The sequence below is a fragment of the Pristiophorus japonicus genome, chromosome 1, assembly GCF_044704955.1.
Source record: "Pristiophorus japonicus isolate sPriJap1 chromosome 1, sPriJap1.hap1, whole genome shotgun sequence".
Taxonomy (NCBI): Eukaryota; Metazoa; Chordata; class Chondrichthyes; family Pristiophoridae; genus Pristiophorus; species Pristiophorus japonicus.
Window position 1 is genome coordinate 94,238,949 of NC_091977.1, and position 26,370 is coordinate 94,265,318.

A 26,370-nucleotide genomic window follows, 5' to 3' on the forward strand; every position below is an offset into this window, starting at 1 on the left:
CTGCCATGATCTTATTGAATGGCGGAGCAGGCTCGAGGGGCTAGATGGCCTACTCCTGTTCCTAATTCTTATGTTCTTATAATCATAGAATGGTTATAGCACAAAAGGAGGCCCTTTGAGCCTGTGCCGGCTCCCTGCAAGAGCACTTCAGCTAGTCCTACTCCGCTGCCCTTTCCCCATAGCCCTGCAAAGTTTTTCCTTCAGGTACTTATCCAATTCCCTTTTGAAAACAACGATTGAACCTTCACCACCCTTTCAGGCAGTGCATTCCAGATCTTAATCAGTCGCTGCATAAAAAAGGTTTTCCTCATGTCGCCTTTGGTTCTGCCAATCACCTTAAATTTGTATCCTCTGGTTCTCGACCTTTCGGCCAATGGGAACAGTTTCTCTCTATCTATCTATTCTGTCTCGACTCTTCATGATTTTGAACACCTCTATCAAATCTCCTCTCAACCTTCTCTGCTCTAAGGAATACTTTGACTTTTTTCTTGCCACATTCTTGAATGTGCAATTATTTGTAGCTGAATTAAAGACTGGGTAAAAAATAATTGCCCGCAGGCTATTTTGATTAAAATACTAATTTACTGATAATTAAATAGACTTCACATCAAAAGTTAAGCTAATGATGAGAAAGATTTGTACTTGCATAATTTATATTATACTAAAGCAAGTTACATATACAGTATACAAAGAGCAAAATACATGAAGGCTAAGAGACTGCAGTGTGTTGTGTGTTATAATGCATTTGTGATGATAGCCTAAATCAGAACAGTGAAACGTTCACTGATTAACAATGTCATTTCAACCTAGAGATGTATTTCACTCTTATAAAACATTCCAACCTGAGCTATTTGTATACTGTATTACAAAGATCGCAATGATAAGTACACATGTGGGATGCCATTTGGCCCATCGAGCTCATCCTTCAATAGAAAGCAATGGTCTCCTCATCACAGTGTCTACCTGCTTTTGAATATGTTGTGTATGCATGCCTGTTTACTGTGTGATGTCTGTAACACTGTTATGCCACACTGAATGTATCCTTATACTGTACACACCTTAACTGTACACACCTTACCTGTACACCAGAGGGTGCTGCTGCTGGAGATCTAAAAGGAACTCACAGCTTATTGTCCTCACTCAGGAGCTGCAAATAAAGGACTACAGGTCTACACAGTTTAAGTATCATACCTTGCCTCGTGGAGTCATTACTAAAGGTGTCTACATACACTACAGAATAATCCAGGAGTTTTTGCCTCTATTACCATTACCGGGAAGACAATTACAGGTGTTGAGCACTTTGGTGTCAAGAAGGACTTTCTGGCATAAGTACTGAACTTGCATTTTACCCGTTTGTACCTATGTCCCTTTGTCCCTCAGCAATAGTTTAACTTCAAATAATGCTCAGGATGACTGTTTGATACTCCACTTAGTATTTTCAAAATTTCTATAATTCCCACTCTCAATTGGTTCAAATTTGTCATCATAACCCAGTTCTCTGACACAAGGGATAAGACTTTTGGGCCTTCTCTCTTTTTTTTAATTATTCGTTCAGGGGATGTGGGCGACAGCATTTATTGCCCATCCCTAATTGCTCTTGAGAAGGTGGTGGTGAGCCACCTTCTTGAACTGCTGCAGTTCAGGTAAAAATTTTTTCCCCCGAGCAGTTTGATGCAGCAATGGCTTGTTAGGCCATTTCAAAGTGCAGCTAAAAGTCAACCACATTGCTGTGAGTCACTTATAGGCAAGACTGGGTAAGAGCGGCAGATTTCCTTCCCTAAAGGACATTAGTGAACCAGATGGGTTTTACAACAATCCGGTAATTTCATGGTCTGCATTACTGATACGAGCTTTTTATTCCCAGCTGCCATGGAGGCATTTAAACTCGCGTCTCTGGATCATTAGTCTAGGCCTCTGGATTACTAGTCCAGCAACATAACCACTATGCTACCCTTCCCTATTGCATCCAGTGCTCAGATGTTTCACTTTTACCTTAGTGGCCAAAACTGAATGCAGTTTTCAAGGAGTGGCCTGACCAGAGCACTACGGCCTTGAAATTGGAACCTTTAGTGCAGGCCATTAAAGCACATTGAAGAAAAAATAGTGCCCGGCTTGCTTCCGCCCTCTTCCGAATGGATGACTAACGCTGATATGTGTGGGTTAGGATATTTTGGTAAATGATGATCTCCAAAAACTGTGGAACAAACAGCCAGAATGCCAGTTGACTTTTGAATTCACACATCTATAACCAGTACTTTGGAATTCTTTCAGAATTTCTCTTGATATGATTTAATCTGGCTTTATTTAAAATTGAAATTCTATTGATGGTTTACATCAGAGGAAATCCCCTGTCTGCTAATTTGTAAATAAATACATGCATTCATAACAGCAGATATGCTGCATTTGAAATGCTGTGCTAAACATCCTTCGATTTTTTTTTAAACTAGATTTTTTTTGTGTCATTTAACTTGTGTAATATGTTAATGCTCCAATTTTGATTTTTTTTGTTGAACTATTTTAAGTCTCAATAGTTTAATGGCAGTTGCTGTAAGCAGGCATTGTCCACTACAATCGAGGAACTGTACCTTTTTATTAATCTGAACAGAAAATGCTGGAAATACTCAGTTGGTCAATTATATCTTGTTCTGATGAAGGATGCTAAGAAAAATGTATTTTTATTCATTTTTTTTTTAATTGTATTTTGTTCTGCTGGAAACAGTTTATGTGAGTTCAACACCCAAGGTCACATGAAGTATCCTAGGAACATTAGGAACAGAAGTAGAGAACAAAGCCAGGGAGTGAAGCACAAATAGCTTCAAATCTGATGATACTGACCATACCTCGCTTGGAACAAGCCCTGATAAAACTGAATCTAAGGCTGGTACAGTTTCAGCAACTCAAGTCTGCTCTGTTTTGATAATGGCTGATTTATACCTCAACTCGACCTGCTTTTGCTCAATATCCTTTGATACACTTACCAAACAAAAACATTACTGATTTCAGTCTTGAAAGCTGCTTTTCAACAGTCGGTGGAGCAGTGGCGGCCTATAAAGGCCCAGCGAGAGTCCGGGGATCGGCGGCAGTCAGTGGAGCAGCGGCGGGAGGAGGAGGAGCAGCGGCCTATAAGGGCCCAGTGGGAGTCCGGGGGTCGGCGGCAGTCGGAGGAGCAGTGACCGGAGGAGGAGGAGCAGCGGCCTATAAGGGCCCAGCGGGAGTCTGGGGGTCGGCAGCAGTCGGAGGAGCAGTGGCTGGAGGAGAAGGAGCAGTTAGTTGCACCAGGGTCAAAAGTAAGAAAGAAGTAAAAAGTAATCGAAGGGTGACGTCACAGCCAAGAGTGATTGGCTGGTTGAGTGGTGAATAGTTTTCTTTTTCTTTATCTTTTTTTCTTGTTCTTAGCAGGAAGAAACTTTTCGCATGGTTGCCAAATTAAGTAATTTAAGGGTTAAGTCATGGCAGGAGAGCTCAGACCAATGTCATGCTCCTCCTGTGCCATGTGGGAAGTTAGGGATGCTTCCAGTGCCCCTGACGACTACATGTGCAGGAAGTGTATCCAGCTGCAGCTCCTGACAGACACTGGAGCTGCGCATGGATGCACTCTGGAGCATCCGCGATGCTGAGGTTGTCGTGAATAGCACGTTTAATGAGTTGGTCACACCGCAGGTAAAGGTTACGCAGGCAGATAGGGAATAGGTGACTATCAGAAAGAGCAGTGGAAGGAAGGTAGTGCAGGGGTCCTCTGCGGGCATCTCCCTCCAAACCAGATACACCACCTTGGGTACTGTTGGGGGAGATGACTCATCAGGGGAAGGCAGCAGCAACCAAGTCCATGGCACCAGGGGTGGCTCTGCTGCGCAGGAGGGCAGGAAAAAGAGTGGGAGAGCTTTAGTGATAAGGGATTCTATTGTAAGGGGAATAGATAGGCGTTTCTGTGGCCGCAGACGAGACCAATGTTGCCTCCCTGGTGCAAGGGTCAAGGATGTCTCGGAGCGGCTGAAGCGCATTCTGGAATGAGAGGGGGAACAGCCAGCTGTCGTGGTACATATAGGTACCAACGATATAGGTAAAAATCTGGATGAGATCCTACAAGCTGAATTTAGGGAGCTAGGAATTAAATTAAAAAGTAGGACATTAAAGGTAGTAATCTCAGGATTGCTACCAGTGCCAAGTGCTAGTCAGAGTAAGAATTGCAGGATAGCTCAGCTAAATACGTGGCTTGAGGAATGGTGCAAGGGGGAGGGATTCAAATTCCTGGGACATTGGAACCGGTTCTGGGGGAGGTGGGACCAATACAACCCGGATGGTCTGCACCTGGGATGTCCTAGGCGGAGTGTTTTCTAGTGCTGTTGGGGAGGGTTTAAACTAACAAGGCAGGGGGATGGGAATCTATGCAGGGAGGCAGAGGGAAGTAAAAAGGGGGCAGAAGCAAAAGGTAGGAAGGAGAAAAGCAAGAGTGGAGGGCAGAGAAATCAAGGGCAAAAATCAAAAAGGGCCACATTACAACATAATTCTAAAAGGACAAAGAGTTAAAAAAACAAGCCTGAAGGCTCTGAGTCTCAGTACGAGGAGCATTCATAATAAGGTGAATGAATTGACTGCTCAGATAGCTGTTAACGGATATGATGTAATTGGGATTACGGAGACATGGCTCCAAGATATCCAAGGCTGGGAACTCAACATCCAGGGGTATTCACTATTCAGGAAGGACCGACAGGAAGGAAAAGGAAGTGGGGTAGTGCTACTGGTTAAAGAGGAAATTCATGCAATAGTAAGGAAGGACATTAGCATGGATGATGTGGAATCTATATGGATAGAGCTGCGAAACACCAAAGGGCAGAAAACATTAGTGGGAGTTGTGTACAGACCACCAAACAGTAGCCGGGAGGCTGGGGATGGCATCAAACAGGAAATTAGGGACGTGTGCAATAAGGGTACAGCATTTATCATGGGTGACTTTAATCTGCATATTGATTGGGCTAACCAAACTGGTAACAATACTATGGAGGAGGATTCCCTGAAGTGTATAAGGGATGGTTTTCTAGACCAATATGTCGAGGAACCAACTAGAGAGCAGGCCATCCTAGACTGGGTCTTGTGTAACGAGAGGAGATTAATTAGCAATCTGGTCGTGCGGGGCCCCTTGGGGATGAGTGACCATAATATGGTAGAATTCTTCATTAAGATGGAGAGTGACACAGATTCAGAGACTAGGGTCCTGAACTTAAAGAAAGGAAACGTTGACGGTATGAGACGTGAATTGACGAGGATAGACTGGAGAATGATACTTAAAGGGTTGACGGTGGATAGGCAATGGCAGACATTTAAATATCACATGCATGAACTACAACAATTGTACATCCCTGTGTGGTGTAAAAAAGGGAAGGTGGCTCAACTGTGGCTAACAAGGGAAATTCGGGAAAGTGTTAAATCTAAGAAAGAGGCCAGAAGAAGCAGCAAACCTGAGGACTGGGAGAAATTTGGAATTTAGCAGAGGAGGACTAAGGGTTTAATTAGGAGGGCGAAAATAGAGTATGAGAGTAAGCTTGCAGGGAACATAAAAACTGACAGCAAAAACTTCTATAGATATGTGAAGAGAAAAAGATTAGTGAAGACGAATGTAGGTCCCTTGCAGTCAGAATCAGGGAAATTCATAATGGGGAACAAGGAAATGGCAGACCAATTGAACAAATACTTAGGTTCTGTCTTCACTAAGGAAGACACGAATAATCTCCCGAAAATACTAGGGGACCGAGGGTCTAGCGAGAAGGGGGAACTGAGGGAAATCCTTATTAGTCAGGAAATGGTGTTAGGGAAATTGAAGGGACTGAAGACCGATAAATCCCCAGGGCCTGATAGTCTGCATCCCAGAGTACTTAAGGAAGTGGCCCTAGAAATAATGGATGCATTGGTAGTCATTTTCCAACATTCTACAGATTCTGGTTCAATTCCTATGGATTGGAGGGTAGCTAATGTAACCCCACTTTTTAAAAAAGGAGGGAGAAAGAAAACAGGGAATTATAGACCGGTTAGCCTGACATCGGTAGTGGGGAAAATGTTAGAATCAATTATTAAAGATGTAATAGCAGCGCATTTGGAAAGCAATTACAGGATCGGTGCAAGTCAGCATGGATTTATGAAAGGGAAATCATGCTTGACAAATCTTCTAGAATTTTTTGAGGATGTAACTAGTCGAGTGGATAAGGGAGAACCAGTGGATGTGGTGTATTTGGACTTTGAAAAGGCTTTTGACAAGGTCCCACATAAGAGATTAGTGTGCACAATTAAGGCACATGGTATTGGGGGTAATGTATTGATGTGGATAGAGAACTGGTTGTCAGACAGGAAGCAAAGAGTGGGAATAAACGGGTCCTTTTCAGAATGGCAGGCAGTGACTAGTGGGGTACCGCAGGGTTCAGTGCTGGGACCCCAGCTATTTACAATATACATTAATGATTTAGACAAAGGAATTGAGTGTAATATCTCCAAGTTTGCAGATGACACTAAGCTGGGTGGCAGTGTGAGCTGCTAGGAGGCTGCAGGGGGACAGGTTATGTGAATGGGCAGGTGCATGGCAGATGCAGTATAATGTGGATAAGTGCAAAAACAGGAAGGCAGATTATTATCTGAAGGGTGACAGATTAGAAAAAGGGGAGGTGCAGCGAGACCTGGGTGTCATGGTACATCAGTCATTGAAGGTAGGCATGCACGTACAGCAGGCAGTAAAGAAGGCAAATGGCATGCTGGCCTTCATAGCGAGATGATTTGAGTATAGGAGCAGGGAGGTCTTATTACAGTTGTACAGGGCCTTGGTGAGACTACACCTTGAGTATTGTGTGCAGTTTTGATCTCCTAATCTGAGGAAGGACATTCTTGCTATAAAAGGAGTGCAGCCAAGGTTCACCAGACTGATTCCTGGGATGGCAGGACTAACATATGAAGAAAAACTGGATCGACTAGGCTTGCATTCACTGGAATTTAGAAGAATGAGAGGTGATCTCACAGAAACACATAAAATTCTGACGGGATTTGACAGGTTAGATGCAGGAAGAATGTTCCCAATGTTGGGGAAGTCCAGAACCAGGGGTCACAGTCTAAGGATAAGGGGTAAGCCATTTGGGACCGAGATGAGGAGAAACTTCTTCACTCAGAGAATTGTAAACCTGTGGAATTCTCTACCACAGAAAGTTGTTGAGGCCAGTTCGTTAGATATATTCAAAAGGGAGTTGGATGTGGTCCTTACGGCTAAAGGGATCAAAGGGTATGGAGAGAAAGTAGAAATGGGGTACTGAAGTTGCATGATCAAATTGAATGGTGGTGCAGGCTCGAAGGGCCGAATGGCCTACTCCTGCACCTACTTTCTATGTTTCTATGTTTCCTCAAGGTATAAGTTTGGTTTGGTCTACACAATAATGATCTGAAATATTAATTGATTAATTAACCGGAGTGAAGGAATGATATGCAGTCGCAAACATCTTATGTTATTGACAAAAATGGCCCACGTCGTTCCACAGATATATTTTTGGGACACTTGCTGTTTAAAGTGATCTTTTCCGATTCCCCAGTATGGCACACAGCTAGTCAGACAATGAAAACCCCCCAGGCTACAATCTGGAGTACTGATCTTTGCAGCTGTTTGAGTCTTTATTTGGGCAGGCCCCCTGTGGTAGTCTTTATTGTTTTCTTGTCCTTATTCATTCTCTGAATTTTGACTTCTCAGACAAGGCTGGCATGTATTGCCCATCCCCAGTTGCGGAGTCACATATAGGCCAGACTGGGTAAGGATAGCAGGTTTCTTTCCTGAAGCACATTAGTGAATCAGTTGGGTTTTTACAACAATCCATCGTCACTCTTTACTGATACCAGCTTTTTAAAATTTACTGATTTAAAAAAAAAAATTTAATTCAAATTCTCATCATGCCATGGTGGGATTTGAACTTTCATTCTCTGGAATACTAGTGCAATAAATTAACCACTACCATTCATACCTTACATATTTTATATATTGAGGATGGAAATATATATACCTCTATGTGTTAAACTGAACTTTTAGTAAATATTTTTTATGTGAATAAAAACACATTGCTTCAAAGTCTGTGGAGAGAGGAGAATTCTCTCCTTAGAGCAGAGAAGGCTAACAACAGATTTGATAGAGGTGTTTAAAATCATGAAGGGTTTGGATAGAGTTAATAAAGAGAAACTGTTTCCAATAGCTGAAGTATCAATAATGAGAGGCCACAGATTTAAAGTGATTAGCAAAAGAACCAGAGACAACATGAGGAATAACCTTTTTTACACGAGGGCTAGGATTTGGAATGCACTGCCTTATAAGATGATGGATACAAATTCAATAGTAGCCTTCAAAAGGGAATTGGGAAGGAGAGAAAATTACAGGGATATGGGGAAAGAACGGGGGAATGGGACTAACTGGATTGTTCTTCGAAAGAACTGGCACAGACTCGATGGGTCAAATGGTCTCCTTCTGTGCTGTACCATTCTATGATTCTATGAATTCAAAGGTGACATGTGATACATTCAATGGGTCAATGTACAGAGTAAGAATTCTGTATTACGATCCTTTGATCAGTAACCTAGATATCGAGCAGAAATGATGCACTTCAAATTGTAGAAGTCCAATGTCTGCTTAAAGGAGTGACTAGTCATGCTGAACTCAACATGATATATAATAACCTAAAAATATGATAGGTATGCAGCCATACGTCATAACTTGTTTTATCTTTTAGATGCTGACTGACCTGCTGTGTACCTTTAGTATTTTCTGTTTTTATTTTAGATTTCTAACATTTGCAATGTTTCCCTTTTTAATTTATTTTTTGATAATCTGCCTTTAGCAACTGTGCAAACCCTGAGAATTACCAATGATTCCACTTGAAATATCTGCTCACTTCATTAAATGCATTCTTGTGCTTCGTTACCAACCACTCTTAGACTTGGTGGATATTAAACACACATGTTTCATAGAACATGTTGCAATAATTGTATTTCAATGTAATTGTCTTGATACACATACATCTTTGACTCTTATCAGAAGCAGGGCTTGCTTGCTGACATGGTCTGGATTATCTCTAGTTAATGGAATTTCAATCTTGTTGATTCTCAGAAAAATTGGAAAGGATTCCTCGTAAGGTTATAGATTATGTTTCCATTCGAAAGCTTAACTTGGTACTGAAGATCTGTCCTTTTTAGTTTTAAGTATGCAATCAAACAATTTTTTTGACTGTGACTATTTGGTTACAAATACAAATCGAAACTACCCAATCAATAGACTTGATTTTAAAGCAGCTAATGCTAGGTTACAGACTTTATCGGGTACAAGTCTCCAATATCAAGTCAAATTTGTGTTAGCTAGGCTCTGAATTTTATATTTTATATATTTTCAAAATTTTTAGTTGTTACACATGCTAAGCATTATCCCTAGTTTAGACAGTTAGCAGAAAACCTGTCAAAAATAAGGATATAAGAATTTCTAGAGATGGATAGGGGCCATTACACCCAATAAGCTGTTTCATTTTGATCTCAATTTCATGTACCTACTTTTTCATCATATAGCTCAATCATACTCTTTACAGAAACTCATCTAATTGCCTTCTGAACCCATTTATATTGTCTACTTCAATGCTCTTCCCATGTAATTTATTTCAAACATCCATCTTTTTTGTAAAAACATTCTTCCAGCATCCAATTTTTAAAAGTTTGAACTTGTGCTTCTTAGTATTTGAATCCTTCACTATAGTAAATCATTTTTCTCGATCAAATTTGTCAATTCCCTCACAATCTTGAAATATTGTTTCCAAAGAAAACAAACCCAACCTGATCTTTCATCATATTTTATTTCCTGTTGCCAAATGGGATCTGATCAATGCCTTATGCAGTAAATGCTTAACCTGTCTGATTTATATTTTATCCCTACGCACTTCAGCCAAGAGCTCTATTGTTTGTTAAATATATTTATCCAGACTGACTACTAGGGGCCCGAAATTCATCATATTACCGTCCACTACTGCCCACTTAACACCCAGAAATACAAGTTTAGTCGAAAAAACTGTTACTGCCCACGGGCCCAAAAAAGCAAATTTGATCACTAAGATCCATTTACTGCCCGCCCTAAATACCGTCCTGAAAAATAACGTCATACCTGATCTTAGCCGATCTTAAGCAGACGGTAGTAGAGTGCCATGGCCGCCCCCTCAAACATCAGCTTTGTCTGCCCACTGCATGGAACCTTCAAGACTGTTACCCTTCATTTTCTAAAAGTTAGACACTGTACAAGAGTGGTTAAATTCAATACTAACATTTAAACAAAATTTTAGATCATTGAAACTTGGAAAACTTTGATAACTTTCAAAAATGTGAAAAATTAAAAACTTAAAGTATTTTGAACAATTTACAATCAACAGTAATACACATTTTAATCAAACAACATATAAAACAAGAACAACATCAACAACATTAACAAAACAACCAGCACCCAATATTCTAGGCCTGATCACTCCCACCGCCTGTCTTCGCTCCCTTTGTCCTCACCCGCCCTCTATTCTTCCCATTTCCCCTACTCCTGGGCCTGGCCCTCCCCACGTTAGCACCAAGACGTTGTGCATCAATGGACTGGGTGGTTCACTCCACCGCGGCAATCAGCCTCGACATGTTCTCATCATGTCGGGCTGAAAATGCTGCAATGTTCCCAGCTATCACAGCCATGGCCTGGAGGAGCTTTCAACCTATGTCTGACCACGTCCTGGTGTGCGCCTGCCTGTCTTGTAGCATTCCCTCTTTGCTGCAGCAACCTCCGTGGATGCGGCCTAGTGGCTTGAACACTAAGGGTGCATTGCTGGAGATCGTTTGGTCCCGATAGTTCGGAAGAGTCGGGGAATCCCAGAAATACCAATGCCGACGAGCAAGTGCCCGCAGGTGCTGATCCAGAGGTTATTTGAATAGCCTGTTGCTCCTCCTCCTCCCCCCCTCCCCACCCTCATCACCTCAACTGGCTCAACCAGTTCCCCTTCTTTTCTTCCTCTTCGTGTTGCTCATTCACCCAGATCACCATGAAGGAGGTGGATGCTCAGGCAGGGGTCAAGGTGGAGGCTCGATGGATACTGGCGGTCGAGGCGGTGGCTACCTCGGTGTCGTCTGAATCAGCATCTGCAAGTACAACACAACATCTCAGTGGTTAGCAACGGGGGAGGGGTCAGGGTGACATGAGTACCATAACGTAGCTCAGTCTTATTTCAAGGACCACCACTGCTGCATTACTACATTATATATGGCCGACAGACAATACATTAAAATGCATGATATTACATTACATTACATTACATGACCGCAACATCACAATACATTATATTATTTTGAGATGACATTACATGATCGCAACTTATCATGCTGTAGCAAGGGATCAGCATCATTGTTGGTGGTTGTACGGTTGTGCCCACCCGCTAAGGTACGCTGCTCCAAATCACTTATGCCCAGCACCTTTGGTGAGCCTCCTCCCCGTGTGCTGTTGCTCGGAGGCGTTGCTTGACAATTTCTTATACAGAAATTAAAGTAGCAATCTTTAGCTGATTTGGACATGCAACACACACACACACACACAGATACACGCAAATAGCCATCAAAACATTAGTCCTTAATTTTATGTCCCATTAATCCCATTTAGATTTACATTGTAAATAGTAAGGGAGTGCATCAATAAAATCATTACTCACTCTGGCTGCGGCTATGATGTCATTCCACTTTTTGCGACATTGGTCTCCATCCCTCACAATTGTCCCCACTGCAGACATGGCCTCCCCAATTTCTTTCCAGATGCACTGGTACTGGACCAGGGCTGGCTTCCCACGACCATCCCTGGAAAGGTCCTGCCACCTTGCCTCCACCGCAGAGACAAGTGCGTCCAGCTCCTCCTCCGTAAACCATGGTGCCCTCACCCTCTGCCCATCTTTGACTTTAGTCAGGGTCTTCTCACTCATGATTTTTCTTTAAAATCGTTAATAAATCTTGCACAATTAGTAATTTTTGTTCTGACTTTGTCCGTTGTCTTCGGTACTTTCTGTTTTCTCTCTCTTTCTCTCTAATCTTCTCACCGTCTTTTCTGTCTTTCGAAGTCGCAGTCGAAGTCAAGCTGTTCCACGCATGAGCAGTCAACCCCCAATCGTGCCAAAAACGACATCGACGTCAGAAAAAAAAATTTAAATCGTGCATGCACATTAAAAAAAAATTGCGCATGTGCACAACTCAGCTTCCAATCTTTGCCGAGTCTAATGACCTGCACCGTCGGCTACACGCCGCTCCCGCTGCCACCCGTTACATTTTCATGAATGTCCCGCTAGAGGATCGCAGCAGCAGCGGGCGGTGAAAAACCACGGAACGCTCAAATACTACCGAGAATCGGGCGGCAGCGGGAGATCATCAATTTTGTGCCCTACGTCTCTTCCTTGATGAACAGACTGTATGAATATTCCATTTAATGTAACCGTCTGCTTTTATTTCCTAGTTTCCATATTGATTATCTTTCCATTTATCTGCATTGAAATACATCTATCATCTGTTAACCCAGTTAGTACAAAATCTAAGTTCTTCTGAATCTGGTTGCATAGTTCTTCATTATGTGCTCTGTCTCCTTTGCAAGCTTGGTGATAAAACTTAAATTTCTCTTATTCAGATCATTAATATATATTTTAAAATAGGAAGGGTCCCAAAAATCACAGTGTAGTTCTCTACACAAAATTTATTTTCCGTTTGAAAGTTCCATTTTGTGGTTACCCTCTATCTTCTATTTCTAAAGACATGTTTATCCACAACCATACTTAATGCATTATGACACCTTTGGATTTGGGGCCCACCCCAAGTCTGCTGTAGATGCTCTGGCTCCAATCAGATATGTAAGATTGGAACCAAACAAGGGCAGTCCCACCAACATGGACAGCAGAGTAGAGCTTTGGAGGAGGATATTGTGGTCCACCAGGTCAGAGGCTGCAGAGAAGTTGAGGTGGGATAATGCACTACATTCACAATTACAGAAAATGTTGTTTATGACCTTGGTTAGAGCCATTTTGATGCTTTGCAAGGCCCAGGCACTTCATTGGAACGATTCAAATGGAGAGATGGGGAAGAGATGAGTATGGATTTGAGAGGCACCAACACATTCAAGGACTTGAGATTTGGAGATAGTGGTGACGATGGCAGTTTTGAAAGGGAAGGAGATTGTTAATAGGCAATATGTCAGCTAGCATGGTAACCAGGAAGGGAAGTCGGATGGTCATAACTTTAGGGAGACGGTTGATAGAGGAGAAGAAGTGGGGTTATCTTTGCTGTCCAGTATGATCATAGAATATGGGTGTTTTTGGCAGAGGTGAGTTGTGGCTTGATGTAGTCTAGGCAGATCAGGTGATTGATGGCTGAGACACGTGCCCCAGATATGCTCATATCTGTGCCTTTCGACTTGAGGGAGTAAAGATGGGGGCCATATCAGAGATAACAATCGGAATGGAGACAGTGAAGATTATACTGGGGGCAAAGATATCAAAGATTGAGGTGAGAGAGTGGTTGAACTTATCAACAGCTTTAGAGGTATCATGGCAAGTGAAACGCCAAAGGCTAGACAGTTGGGATTTTGAAAGAGCAGATGTAAATGACTTGGGGAGAGTTCTTTCCAGTGACAGGGATAGAGGAAGTGGGATTAGAAAGGGGTAAGGAGATGTTGGTGGTGAGGGATACAAGAATGTCGTCAGAGATGTCCTTATCAGTGATTAAGATCATGGGGGTAGAGAGGCCATGGATAATGGAGCGGTCTAAGGAGTGGCTGTGAATATGGGTAGTTGAGTTTTTATTTTCCCGACAATTAATTTCAAAATTACTGTTAAATTTTTCCCAGGAATGTATTCATAGAATCATAGAATGATACAGCACAGAAGGAGGCCATTCAAGCCTGTGGCGACTCTTTGGTAGACCTATCAAATTTGTCCCACTCCCCTGCTCTTTCCTCATAGCCCTGTAATTTTTTCCCCTTCAAGTATTTATCCAATTTCATTTTGAAACTTACTATTGAATTCTATTACCATTCCAGATCACAAATTTATTTGTCTTCATGGCACCTCTGGTTCTTTTGACAATCACCTTAAATCTGTGTCCTCTGGTTGCTGACCCTTCTGACACTGGAAACAGTTTCTCCTTATTTACTCTATTAAAACCTTTCATGATTTTGAACACCTCTATCAAATCTCCTCAACCTTCTCTGCTCTAAGGAGAGCAACCCCAGCTTCTCCAGTCTCTCCACATAACTAAGTCCCTCATTCCAGTAAATCTCTTCCATACCCTCTCTAAGGCCTTGATATCCTTCCTAAAGTGCGGTGGACAGAATTGAACACAATGCTCCAGCTGAGACCTAACCAGTGTTTTATAAAGGTTCAGCATAACTTCCTTGCTATTGTACTCTATGCCGCTATGAATAAAGCCAAGGATTCCATATGCTTTTTTAATAATATTATGTCTCTTTTCTAATGATAGTCATTTTCCCATCCTAAGGAACTATCCTATCAATTTTGTTGAAAATTGTCAATTAGACTTAATTAATTAAGCATTTTTGTCTTTGTTAGATTATCTATTGAATGATTTAATGCTGGCCACAGTACACACAGGCTTAAGATCAGTTATTGCTAGCTGTTTTCTGCAAACTGTTGGGAAGTTACATTATAGTCTATCCAATATTTGCCAGGTCACAGATAATGAATCAAATCTTCCAACTCAATTTCAATCATTCTAGGTGATTGACAGCCTGGTGTAGAGATTTTGATTGTTGTGAAAACCTGGATCAAGCCTGTAAGAGGGCAGGCCCAATAATTCTTAGTAGTCCCTGTGATTAACAGTTCTATAGGCAGGCTATGCTACCGGGTGCCATAGCAGAGTGGTATTGGGCTCAGGTTTCGGACGCCCGCTAGAATGGCGCACATTGGAGAGGCCCACCTAATTTATCGAACAAAAATTGCGCCGAATACTTACCTCGCGATTCTCCAATAGTTGGAGGCCCATTTCCACCTCAGCGCGGCGCAGCAGGAGCTGCTGGGGGCGGAGCTACAGCTCTGCGCCAAAAACAGTGCCAGCAGCTACGCGCAATAGGTCCTGGCCCTCCCAGTGCGTCCTGTCTCCAGGGCGACGACCCTATCCCAGGCCGAAGGGACATCGCCCCTATCCCAGGCCGAGTGGCCTGATGCCTCTTACCTCGGTGGCGGGGCCCACCCGCCCGGCCTCTCGCTGGGGGCAGTCCCGCCCGAAGTCCTCCTGGGAGCCCAGCGTAGGTATCGGCGGCAGCGGGGCCCGCCCGCCCGGTCTCTCGCTGGGGGCAGCCCTGCCTGAAGTCCCCCGAAGTCCTCGTTGGAGCCAGCGGCGGCGGGGCCCGCCCGAAGAGTCAGCAGTGGCGGCGGCTTGACACTTGCTGCGTGCGGGGCCCGCCCGAAGTTCTTGGCAGGGCCTGGCTTCATCATCGGCGGCGGCGGGGCCCGTCCGCCCCGCATCTCGCTGGAGGTGGGCCCCGCCCGAAGAGTCGACTGTCGGCGGCAGCCCGGCATCGGCTGCGTGCCGTCCCCGCCCAAAGTCCTTGGCAGGGCCCGGCTTTGTCGTCTTTTTCTCCCCCCCCCCCCCCCCCGTTGTTCTTCCTTCCCCCCCCCCACCGTTGTTCTTCCTCCCCCCCGCCGTTGTTCTTCTCTCTCCCCCCTCGTTCTTCTTCTCCCCCCCCCGTTCATCTTCTCCCCCCCCGTTCATCTTCTTCCCCCCCCCGTTGTTCTTCTCCCCCCCCCCCGTTCATCTTCTCCCCCCCCCTTTCTTCTCTCCCTCTCTTCTCCCCCCCCCCCCCCCCCACCCCTCCCTTCTCCCCGGTGCTGCAGTAGGTGAGTAGGAATAATTTTTTATTTATTGAGTGATTTTTTTTTTGATTGATCTATTGATTTATTTATCATTTATTATTGATGATGGCTCTTTATTTGTAAAAGTGATTTGTTTAATGTTTGTAAACCCCCTCCCCCCATCTCTCGTTCCCGACACCTGATTTCTAAGTGTAGGCAAGGTTTTTCTGAGCGCATAAAAATCTACACTTACTCCATTCTAAGTTAGTTTGGAGTAAGTTTTAGCTGCCTAAACTTTCAAAACAGGCATAAGTGGCTGGACACGCCCCCTTTTGAAAACAAAATCTGTTCTAAAATGGAACTATTCTAACACACTAGAACTGGAGCAAACTAAATGCCGAGAATTGCAATTTCTAGGATGCTCCATTCTAAACTAGGTGCTCCAAAAAAATAGGAGCAAGTCAGGCCGAAACTTGAGCCCTAGTTACTATACTAGGTCTGGACTAATGCTCTGGAGACAAGAGTCCAAATCCTACTAAGGCAGCTGAGGAATTTAAATTCAGTTAGTTAAACAAATCATGAAACTACCAGATTGTTAGTATTGATGTAACAGTCTTGGTAGGAGTGACCACAACACAGTCGAAGTCCTGTCTTCACACTGAGGACATCCTCCATCGTTTTGTGTGGCACTACCACCGGACTAAATGGGATAGATTCAGAACAGATCTAGCAGCTTAAAACTGGGCATCCATGTAGTGCTGTGGGCCATCAACAGCAGCAGAATTGTATGCCACAACAATCTATAACCTAATTTCCTGGCATATCTACGTTACTCTACCATTACCATCAAGCCAGGGGACCGACCCTGGTTCAATAAAGAGTGCAGAAGAGCATGCCAGGAGCAGCACAAGGTGTACCAAAAAATGAGATGTCAACCTGGTGAAGCTACAACACAAGACTGCATGCATGCTAAACAGCAGAAGCAGCATGCTATAGACAGAGCTATTAATGGATCAAATCAAAGTTCTGCAGTTCTGCCACATCCAGTGGTGAATGGTTGTGGACAATTAAACAACAAACAAGAGGAGGAGGCTCTATGAAGATCCCCATCCTCAATGATGGCAGAGCCCAGCACGTGAGTGCAAATGACAAGGCATTTGCAACCATCTTCAGCCAGAAGTGCCGAGTGGATGATCCATCTCGGCCTTCTTCTGAGGTTCCCACCATCACAGAAACCAGTCTTCAGCCAATACGACTCACTCCAATCTGATATCAAGAAACGGCTGAGCGCATTGGATGCAGCAAAGGCTATGGGCCCTGACAACATCCCGGCTGTTGTGCTGAAGACTTGTGCCAGGATGATCACCATAAGGGTGATCACCATTGACCAGAAAATGTATCTGGACCAGCCACATAAATACTGTTCAGTGTGAATGTGTGCCATGGCAGCCTGTGGATGGCTCCCTCAGCACCTGTGCATGCACTCACTGACTGACAGATGCTCCCAGCCGATCGCCGAACACATTGATTGATCAGCCATTGCAGCCGATCAAAACTTAAAAAAAATAAACGCTCCTTCCTCTCCTGCAGTCCCAACTAAATGCCCAATCACGGATGTTTCCGGATGAAAGAGTCCCGGACTAGAGAGGTACAACCTGTAGTTCCTTTCATGACCTCAGGACATCCGAAAGTGCTTCACAGCCGAACAATGCCCTTTTGAATTGTAGTGACTTTGTAGCCAGCAGAGTGACTGAGCTCTATCTGGCTCTGTGGTAACATTTTATCCTATGAGAAATGAATAACCTTGTTTCAAAGATCAATACAAAAGCAAAATACTGCAGATGCTGGAAATCTGAACTAAAAACAGAAAATGCTGGAAATACAGGTTGATGACCAAAAGACTTTGCTTTGTACTGTCTACCTTTTGTCATTTAATCCTGCCTTCCAACCTATCACAGACCTTCCCTTCTGGTCTTTCCTCCCCTTCCCCTGCCCCCGCATTTGCTTAAAATCCATTACATCTCCAGCTTTTTCCAGTTCTGACAAAAGGTTATCAATCTGAAACATTAACTCTATTTCTCTTGCCACAGCTGCTGCCTGACCCGCTGAATATTTCCAGCATTTTCTGTTTTTATTTCAAAGAGCAATGTTATGTTAAGAGGCAGTGCAAAAAAAGTGTCCTCATTATGTTGACATTTTGAAAATAGTAAAGGTTGCGACTAGTATAAATAAGGTGTTTGTACTGAATTCTGTTCATTTAATGCTAGCCCGAGATGTGGTGTGATAGGGTGTATATTCAACCTCGCTTAATACTCATGAGTGCAAGTTGTCTGAATCAGAAGCTTATCTTTTAAGAGTGTCTCAATAGCTTCTGCTATTCCTTTGCCAATCCTTGAAGTATGATGTCTGATTTGTGCTTCTTTATAACTGGCTACTTTCCTGGTGTCAGCACACAAATTACCAGATTTATTGCATTTATTTCTGCAACTTGTCATAGTGGGATTTGAACTCATAACCACTTAAAAAAAAATATATATTCATTTGTGAGATGTGGGCAAGGTTGGCATTGATTACCCATTCCTAATTGCCCTTGAGCCGCCTTCTTGAATCACTGCAGTCCTTGTTGTGAAGGTGTTCTCACAGTGACTTTGTCATAACGGTTTAGTACAATTCAGTGGTTTGCTAGGCCATTTCAGAGGGCAGTTAAGAGTCAACTACATTGCTGTTGGTCTGGAGTCACATATAGGCCAGACTGGGTAAGGATAGAAGATTTCCTTTTCTAAAGGACATTAGTGAAACAGATAGGTAGTTTCATGGGCACCATTACTATGCTAGTTTTTTAATTCCAGATTTATTAACTGAATTTAAATTCCCCCAGCTGCCGTGGTGGGATTTGAATTCATGTCTCCAGATCATTAGTCCAGACCTCTGGATCACTAATCCAGTAACACAACCACGACACTACTATACCCCTATCCAGTGGGTTGCGAGTCTAGCACTATAATCACTACAGTACCCCCATACCTTTTATTTGCTATCATTGTTGCTAGGTCAAAATCCTGGAACTCCCTACCATATGGATCACAGTGGTTCAAGAAGAAAGTTCAATATAAATTTCTCAAGGGCAACCAGCGATGGCAATAAATACTGCCTTGCTAGCGATGCCCATATCCCAAGAATAAATCAAAAAGATTGACCTCAATATATAATAATAGAAAATAATTTACATTCTATGCCTCCCACCCTCTGGGATTTGTTGCTCGACTTAAACAAAATACGGTAACTTCTAACTACTCTTCTGCATGTTAAATGTCAGAACTTGGCCACACCTTGCCCTCGCAGCCAGCTGTTTTTAAACTTGACTGACTTCCTGTGTCTCTGTTCTTAACCTTTATGTCCCTGCATTCACAAGTGGAGAGAAAAGCCGATGCCAGAAAATCCCTGCTGAAGCCTGGGACCAGAGACTTCCCAACAAAATGGATTTGATGTGTTTATCAATTACTGATCAGGCTAACAAATTGTTTATTATTTAAAGTCTTATTGGGGAAACAGTTTTAAAGCCTAACTCATTAACATTTTAAGCACTTAATCTCCATGTCTTTTTTAAACATTTAAAACAGAACCCTTAAATATAAGTGTCCAAATCCTTTCTGTGGAAAAATGTTCAAAAATAATCCTGAACCATGACAGTCTCTTCGAGATGATTATGTGCAAGTCAATCAATAAAGCGAGTGATCAGCTTTTCTTCCAGAAAAGATAAAGCCAATCCTTTTGCATGTAGATGGACTTATCATGTAACAACATCCAAAAATGTTTATTTAATAATCAAGAATATATAATTGCTTTAGTGTATCTGAATTGAAGCTATTGGGTAAAATGTTTTAGCTTAGGGTGCCTTTGATTTCCTTATAACAAAAGTATACATTCATGTTGTGGTTCGTCTATACTGTAACTTTAGTAGTTTCTACTTCGCAGCGATGTAAAATTGAAATAAAGGTGATCAGCTTCGGAAGGGAATGTTATTTTCACCTTTACAATTTTCATATTACAAAATTTATTTTTGTATATACAACAGGTAACCTTCCAATGCCCACAATTGCTGCACTTGATGGAACTGCCTTAGGAGGAGGCCTAGAAATGGCTCTAGCCTGTGACATTCGTGTGGCTGGTAAGAGATGATTCCTAAAAAAAATATGATAAGCAAGTGGTTAAAAAATGAAATTTTACGGCAGTTTGCTAGTAAAGCTTTCCATATATATTTGAAACCCTCGAGAGTAGTTATAGACTCGCAGAAATTAAGAAATTTGTTCATGAAAGGATATCAATTCAAATGTTAACATTTAATCTCTGACATAGTGAAATGTACCAATAATTTTAAAATGTTTATCCATCGATCATGAGTTGTTCCACTTCCTCATTGCAGAAAATAATGAAACATTTCCTGGATAACAATGAGTTGTATTTGGTCTTTCGAACCATTTCGAGATCATTATACTCATACAGTCCTTTATAACACCACGTTAGGCAACATTCCGCCCATTTACTGCCCATTATTGGGTTTTTATACCATTACTGCCCATTATTAACTTTGGTAGGGAAAACAAAAAAGCAGAATATGTTTTGAATGGTGAGAGACTGGAAATGTTTGAATTCAGAGGGACATGGCTTTCATTGTACATGAATCACAAAAAGTTAACATGCAGGTACGGCAAGCATTTAGGAAAGCAAATGGTATGTTAGCTTTTGTTATAAAGGGTTTCGAGTATAAAGGCTGGATTTTTGGCTCATTTGCACCTTTGTTTGCATTCCAGAGGGGCAGTAAATGGTGTTTCTAGGCATAACACCGGCTATTAGCGCCCTGCCGGTAAATTCGGCTCATGGTTTGCGGCGGCGCAAAAACTTACCTCCCGCCCTCTAGTTTCACTGAGATCATGACGTCAATTGTCATGCAACTCTCCGCTAGTGCCTCAGTCGCAAAATTCAGCCCTAATGTCTCATTAAACTCCAGGAAACGTCAGAAAAACTAGGGTGCAGCAGGCGGTATTGGCGGCGTATTTAAATGGAGGGATGAGAATCCTACATCACAGGTCCCATTGACCGCAGCGGTTGGGCACAGCACGCTGCGTGAAGCTCCGACTTGCAAACGGCACTTTTATGTGCCTTTGGTCCATGAGAGAATTTAATGGGGACATTACTAGTTCGCCAGCGTATCATGGTGGTTGCTATTGCCAGGCGGCATCAAGTTAGAAGAAGAGCTGCTGGCTTCGGCCCATGATGAGGAGAGGCTGAAGATGTCTGGGGAGGAGGGCTTACCCCAAACTGGTTTACAGGCATCAACGCTCATACCTCCAGCTCTCTGATGAGCAGTGTGTAAGAAGAATGCGCTTCCTAAAGGAAGTGATGACAGAAATATTCCACTGCCTGGACCGCTCTGGAGGCAGCCTTCAATACTCCCCTTAACAGGTATTCGAATTCATTGTAGTGTGCTGCATGTTGCACAACTTGGCCATCATGAGGGGCCAGGCATTGCCAGTGGGGATTGCATGAGGAGAAGGATGACAAAGAGGAGCCTGCAGAGGCCCCCATTGGATAGCCACACCATCCACGGGGAGGCAGCGTGGAGATGCTGTCGGACCAAGAGTCACACGTCGCCAGCTCATAATGGGCCAGTTCTCCGAAATGGACCTAATACTGGACACGCTATGTGATCCCAGAAAGGCACATCCCCAGTGAAAGTTGGAATGATACACAAGCCACCAATGGCAAAGGATGAATCATAAATTTTACTGCAACAAAGTGACAAAATCTTCCACCATCAAAATAAAGCCATAAAATACATAATGGAATGTTGCAGGGCATTGAATAACAATGAAGTTCCTTAAATCAATGAAACCTCTTTTACACCGTTCTTTTTCGGATGGGGCGCAAAAACTTCCTTGTGTAACACCTGATCATGGAACCTCATTTCTTGCCGAATTTTGCAGGAGAAGGTGCAAACTATTTTTGGGCGGTATCAGGACCGCCTTGCCGCCATTACCACCCCGAAATCACTAAAAACGAAAATCCAGCCCTAAGAGTATGGGAGATTGAATAGACTAGGCCTATATTCCCTAGAGTTTAGACGAATAAGGGGTGATCTAAATGAAACATATATAATTCCTAAGGGGCTTGACAGGGTTATTACTGAGAAGATGTTTCCCCGGCTGGGGAATTTAGAACACGAGGTCACAGTCTCAGAAAAAGGGGTCGGCCATTTAGGACTGAGATGAGGAGAAATTTCTTCATAAGAACATAGGAAATAGGAGCAGGAGTAGGCTGCTTTAATAAGATCATGGCTGATCTGATCGCTGAAAGGGTTGTGAATCTTTGGTCATTAATTAAGACAGAGGTCATTAATCTTTTGGTAACTAAGGGAATTAAGGGATAGTGTGGGAAGTTGGAGTTGAGGTAGAAAATCAGCCATGATCTTGTTGAATGGCAGAGCAGGCTCGAAGGGCCAAATGGCCTACCCCAACTCCTATTTCTTATGTTTTTATGTTCTTATGTGAAGACCCATGTAAACACTAGTTAAAGAGTCTTAACCTTCTTCCAGACAAAGCTCCAGAAGCAGTTATGCATATGGAAATGTTAAAATGATACAAGTCAATACTTTGCCTTCTGTGTGCACGTGGGTGACTCTTTCGCCGCAGAACCTAATCAGTTTTGCCATTCACCAGTGTTAGGATGAGTCCCAACTCTACGTTCCTATTACCCAGTCCCTCAGTATTGTTGGAGTGAACATCAGGTGAGGGAAAGATTAGCTCAGTTGTGATGTCCTGCAAAGTTAGACGGGTCGAAATTCAGTTGAGAACGCCACTCGTTAGTGCTGGAGAGGGGCGGCTAACAGGCTACAAAGGACTCACCGTCGCTGCAGAGTGGGTTCCTCACCTCCAGAGAAACTTAGTTGGGCAGTGGGAGTGGCGCCAAGAGGTACCACTACGCGCTCTACCACCACCCACATGGTGACGTCATTGAACGTGCAACGCCCTCTTGGCGCGTGTAATTAGGTAGGTTCGGTGGCCAAACAGTGGTAGTTGTACTGACTGGAAAAGCTGTAATAATGGCACTAGTGGGGAAGTGTGGGTGTGGGTCAGAGAAATTTTTGGAAACTTTTTTTTCAGTTTTTTCAACTCGCATGCCGGCAGCCTACCGTCGGGAAATTCAGTGGGCCCACTGAGCTACTGGTCCTTTGGCGCCCGAGGATGAGTATGCAACGCCACTTTTAGCGCTGCTCTCTCATCTTTGGGCAGAAATCGGAATTTGGCAATTTGAGGCGGTGAATACCGCCTGATGGTAAAATCACCTTTCAGTCGGTGTCATCATCCAAAATCGCGGTCCTCAATTTTGACCCCGGATAGTTTCGTGACATGATCTAGGCTGACATTTATAGAAACATAGAAAATAGGTGCAGGAGTAAGCCATTCGGCCCTTCGAGCCTGCACCGCCATTCAATAAGATCATCGCTGATCATTCTATGCTTCCCTCAGTATCCCTTTCCTGCTTTCTCTCCATACCCCTTGATCCCCTTAGCCGTAAGGGCCATATCTAACTCCCTCTTGAATATATTCAATGAACTGGCATCAACAACTCTCTGCGGTAGGGAATTCCATAGGTTAAAAACTCTCTGAGTGAAGAAGTTTCTCCTCATCTCAGTCCTAAATGGCCTACCCCTTATCCTAAGACTATGTCCCCTGGTTCTGGACTTCCCCAACATCGGGAACATTTTTCCCGCATCTAACCTGTCCAGTCCCGTCAGAATCTTATACGTTTCTATGAGATCCCCTCTCATCCTTCTAAACTCCAGTGAATAAAGGCCCTGTTGATCCAGTCTCTCCTCATATGACAGTCCAGCCATCCCTGGTATCAGTCAGATGAACCTTCGCTGCACTCCCTCAATAGCAAGAACGTCCTTCCTCAGATTAGGAGACCAAAACTGAACACAATATTCCAGGTGAGGCCTCACTAAGGCCCTGTACAACTGAAGTAAGACCTCCCTGCTCCTATACTCAAATCCCCTAGCTGTGAAGGCCAACATGCCATTTGCCTTCTTCACCGCCTGCTTTACCTGCATGCCCACTTTCAGTGACTGATGAACCATGACACCCAGATCTCGTTGCACCTCCCCTTTTCCTAATCCCCTTTTCCATCCAGATAATATTCTGCCTTCGTGTTTTTGCCCCCAAAATGGATAACCTCACATTTATCCACATTATACTGCATCTGCCATGCATTTGCCCACTCACCTAACCTGTACAAATCACCCTGCAGCCTCTTAGCGTCCTCCTCACAGCTCACACCACCACCCAGTTTAGTGTCATCCGCAAACTTGGAGATATTACACTCAATTCCTTCATCTAAATTGTTAATGTATATTGTAAAGAGCTGGGGTCCCAGCACTGAGCCCTCCGTCACTCCACTAGTCGCTGCCTGCCATTCTCAAAAGGACCCGTTTATCCCGACTCTCTGCTTCCTGTCTGCCAACCAGTTCTCTATCCACGTCAGCACATTACCCCCAATACAATGCGCTTTGATTTTGCACAACAATCTCTTGTGTGGGACCTTGTCAAAAGCCTTTTGAAAATCCAAATACACCACATCCACTGGTTCTCCCCTGTCCACTCTGCTAGTTACATCCTCAAAAAATTCCAGAAGACTTATCAAGCATGATTTCCCTTTCATAAATCCATGTTGACTTGGTCCGATCCTGTCACTGCTTTCCAAATGCGCTGCTATTTCATCCTTAATAATTGATTCCAACATTTTCCCTACTATTGATGTTAGGCTAACCGGTCTATAATTACCTGTTTTCGCTCCCTTTTTTAAAAAAAAGTGGTGTTACATTAGCTACCCTCCAGTCCATAGGAACTGATCCGAAGTTGATAGACTGTTGGAAAATGATCACCAATGCATCCACTATTTCTAGGGCCACTTCCTTTAGTACTCTGGGATGCAGACTATCAGGCCCTGGGGATTTATCAGCCTTCAATCCCATCAATTTCCCTAACACAATTTATCGCCTAATAAGGATATCCTTCAGTTCCTCCTTCTCACTAGACCTACTGTCCCCTAGTATAATCGGAAGATTATTTGTGTCTTCCTTCGTGAAGACAGAACCGAAGTATTTGTTCAATTGGTCTGCCATTTCTTTCTTCCCCATTATAAATTCACCTGAATCCGACTGCAAGGGACCTACGTTTGTCTTCACTAATCTTTTTCTCTTCACACATTTATAGAAGCTTTTGCAGTCAGTGTTTATGTTCCCTGCAAGCTTTCTCTCGTACTCTATTTTCGCCCTCTTAATTAAAAGCTTAGTCTTCCTCAGTTGAATTCTAAATTTCTCCCAGTCCTCAGGTTTGTTGCTTTTTCCATCCAAATTATATGCCTCTCCCTTGGCTTTAACACTATCCTTAATTTCCCTTGTGAGCTATGGTTGAGCCACCTTCCCTGTTTTATTTTAACTCCAGACAGGGATGTACAATTGCTGAAGTTCATCCATGTGATCTTTAAATGTTTGCCATTGCTTATCCACCGTCACCCCTTTAAGTATCCTTTGCCAGTCTATTCTAGCCAATTCACGCCTCATACCGTCGAAATTACCTTTCCTTAAGTTCAGGACCCTAGTTTCCGAATTAACTGTGTCACTCTCCATCTTAATAAAGAATTCTACCATATTATGATCACTCTTCCTCAAGGGGCCTTGCACAACAAGATTGCTAATTAGTCCCTTCTCATTACATATCACCCAGTCTAGGATGGCCAGCTCTCTCGTTGGTTCCTCGACATATTGGTCTAGAAAACCATCCCTAATACACTCCAGGAAATCCTCCTCCACCGCATTGCTACCAGTTTGGTTAGCCCAATCAATATGTAGATTAAAGTCGCCCATGATAACTGTTGTACCTTTATTGCACACATCCCTTATTTCTTGTTTGATGCTGTCCCCAACTTCACTACTGCTGTTTGGTGGTCTGTACACAACTCCCACTAGCATTTTCTGCCCTTTGGAATTCCGCAGCCCCACCCATACCGATTCCACATCATCCAGGCTAATGTCCCTCCTTACTATTGCATTAATTTCCTCTTTAACCAGCAACACCACCCCACTTCCTTTTCCTTTCTGTCTATCCTTCCTAAATGTTGAATACCCCTGGATGTTGTGTTCCCAGCCTTGGTCACCCTGGAGCCATGTCTCCGTGATGCCAATTACATCATATCCTTTAACTGCTATCTGCGCAGTTAATTCGTCCACCTTATTCTGAATACTCCTTGCATTGAGGCACAGAGCCTTCAGGCTTGTGTTTTAAAATTTTGCTATAATGTGGCCCTTTTTGTTTTTTGCCTTGGGTTTCTCTGCCCTCCACTTTTACTATTCTCCTTTCTATCTTTTGCTTCTGACTCCATTTTATTTCTCTCTGTCTCCCTGCATAGGTTCCCATCTCCCTGCCGTATTAGTTTAACTCCTCCCCAACAGCACTAGCAAACA

At 43.2% G+C, this 26,370-nt stretch overlaps 1 protein-coding gene across 4 annotated transcripts in view; it reads left to right on the top strand.

Moving 5' to 3' along the window:
- The window catches only part of auh (AU RNA binding protein/enoyl-CoA hydratase), a 414,205-nt gene that overhangs the window by 239,470 nt on the left and 148,365 nt on the right, over positions 1–26,370 (top strand). For 3 of the 4 annotated variants that reach the window (XM_070881740.1, XM_070881730.1, XM_070881721.1), the window contains one exon: positions 19,924–20,016. The exons of the other annotated variant lie outside the window; for it this stretch is intronic. In XM_070881740.1, coding sequence (XP_070737841.1) covers positions 19,924–20,016 — 93 coding nt within the window. The remainder of the gene's footprint in view (positions 1–19,923; positions 20,017–26,370) is intronic. 4 annotated transcript variants of the gene reach the window in all.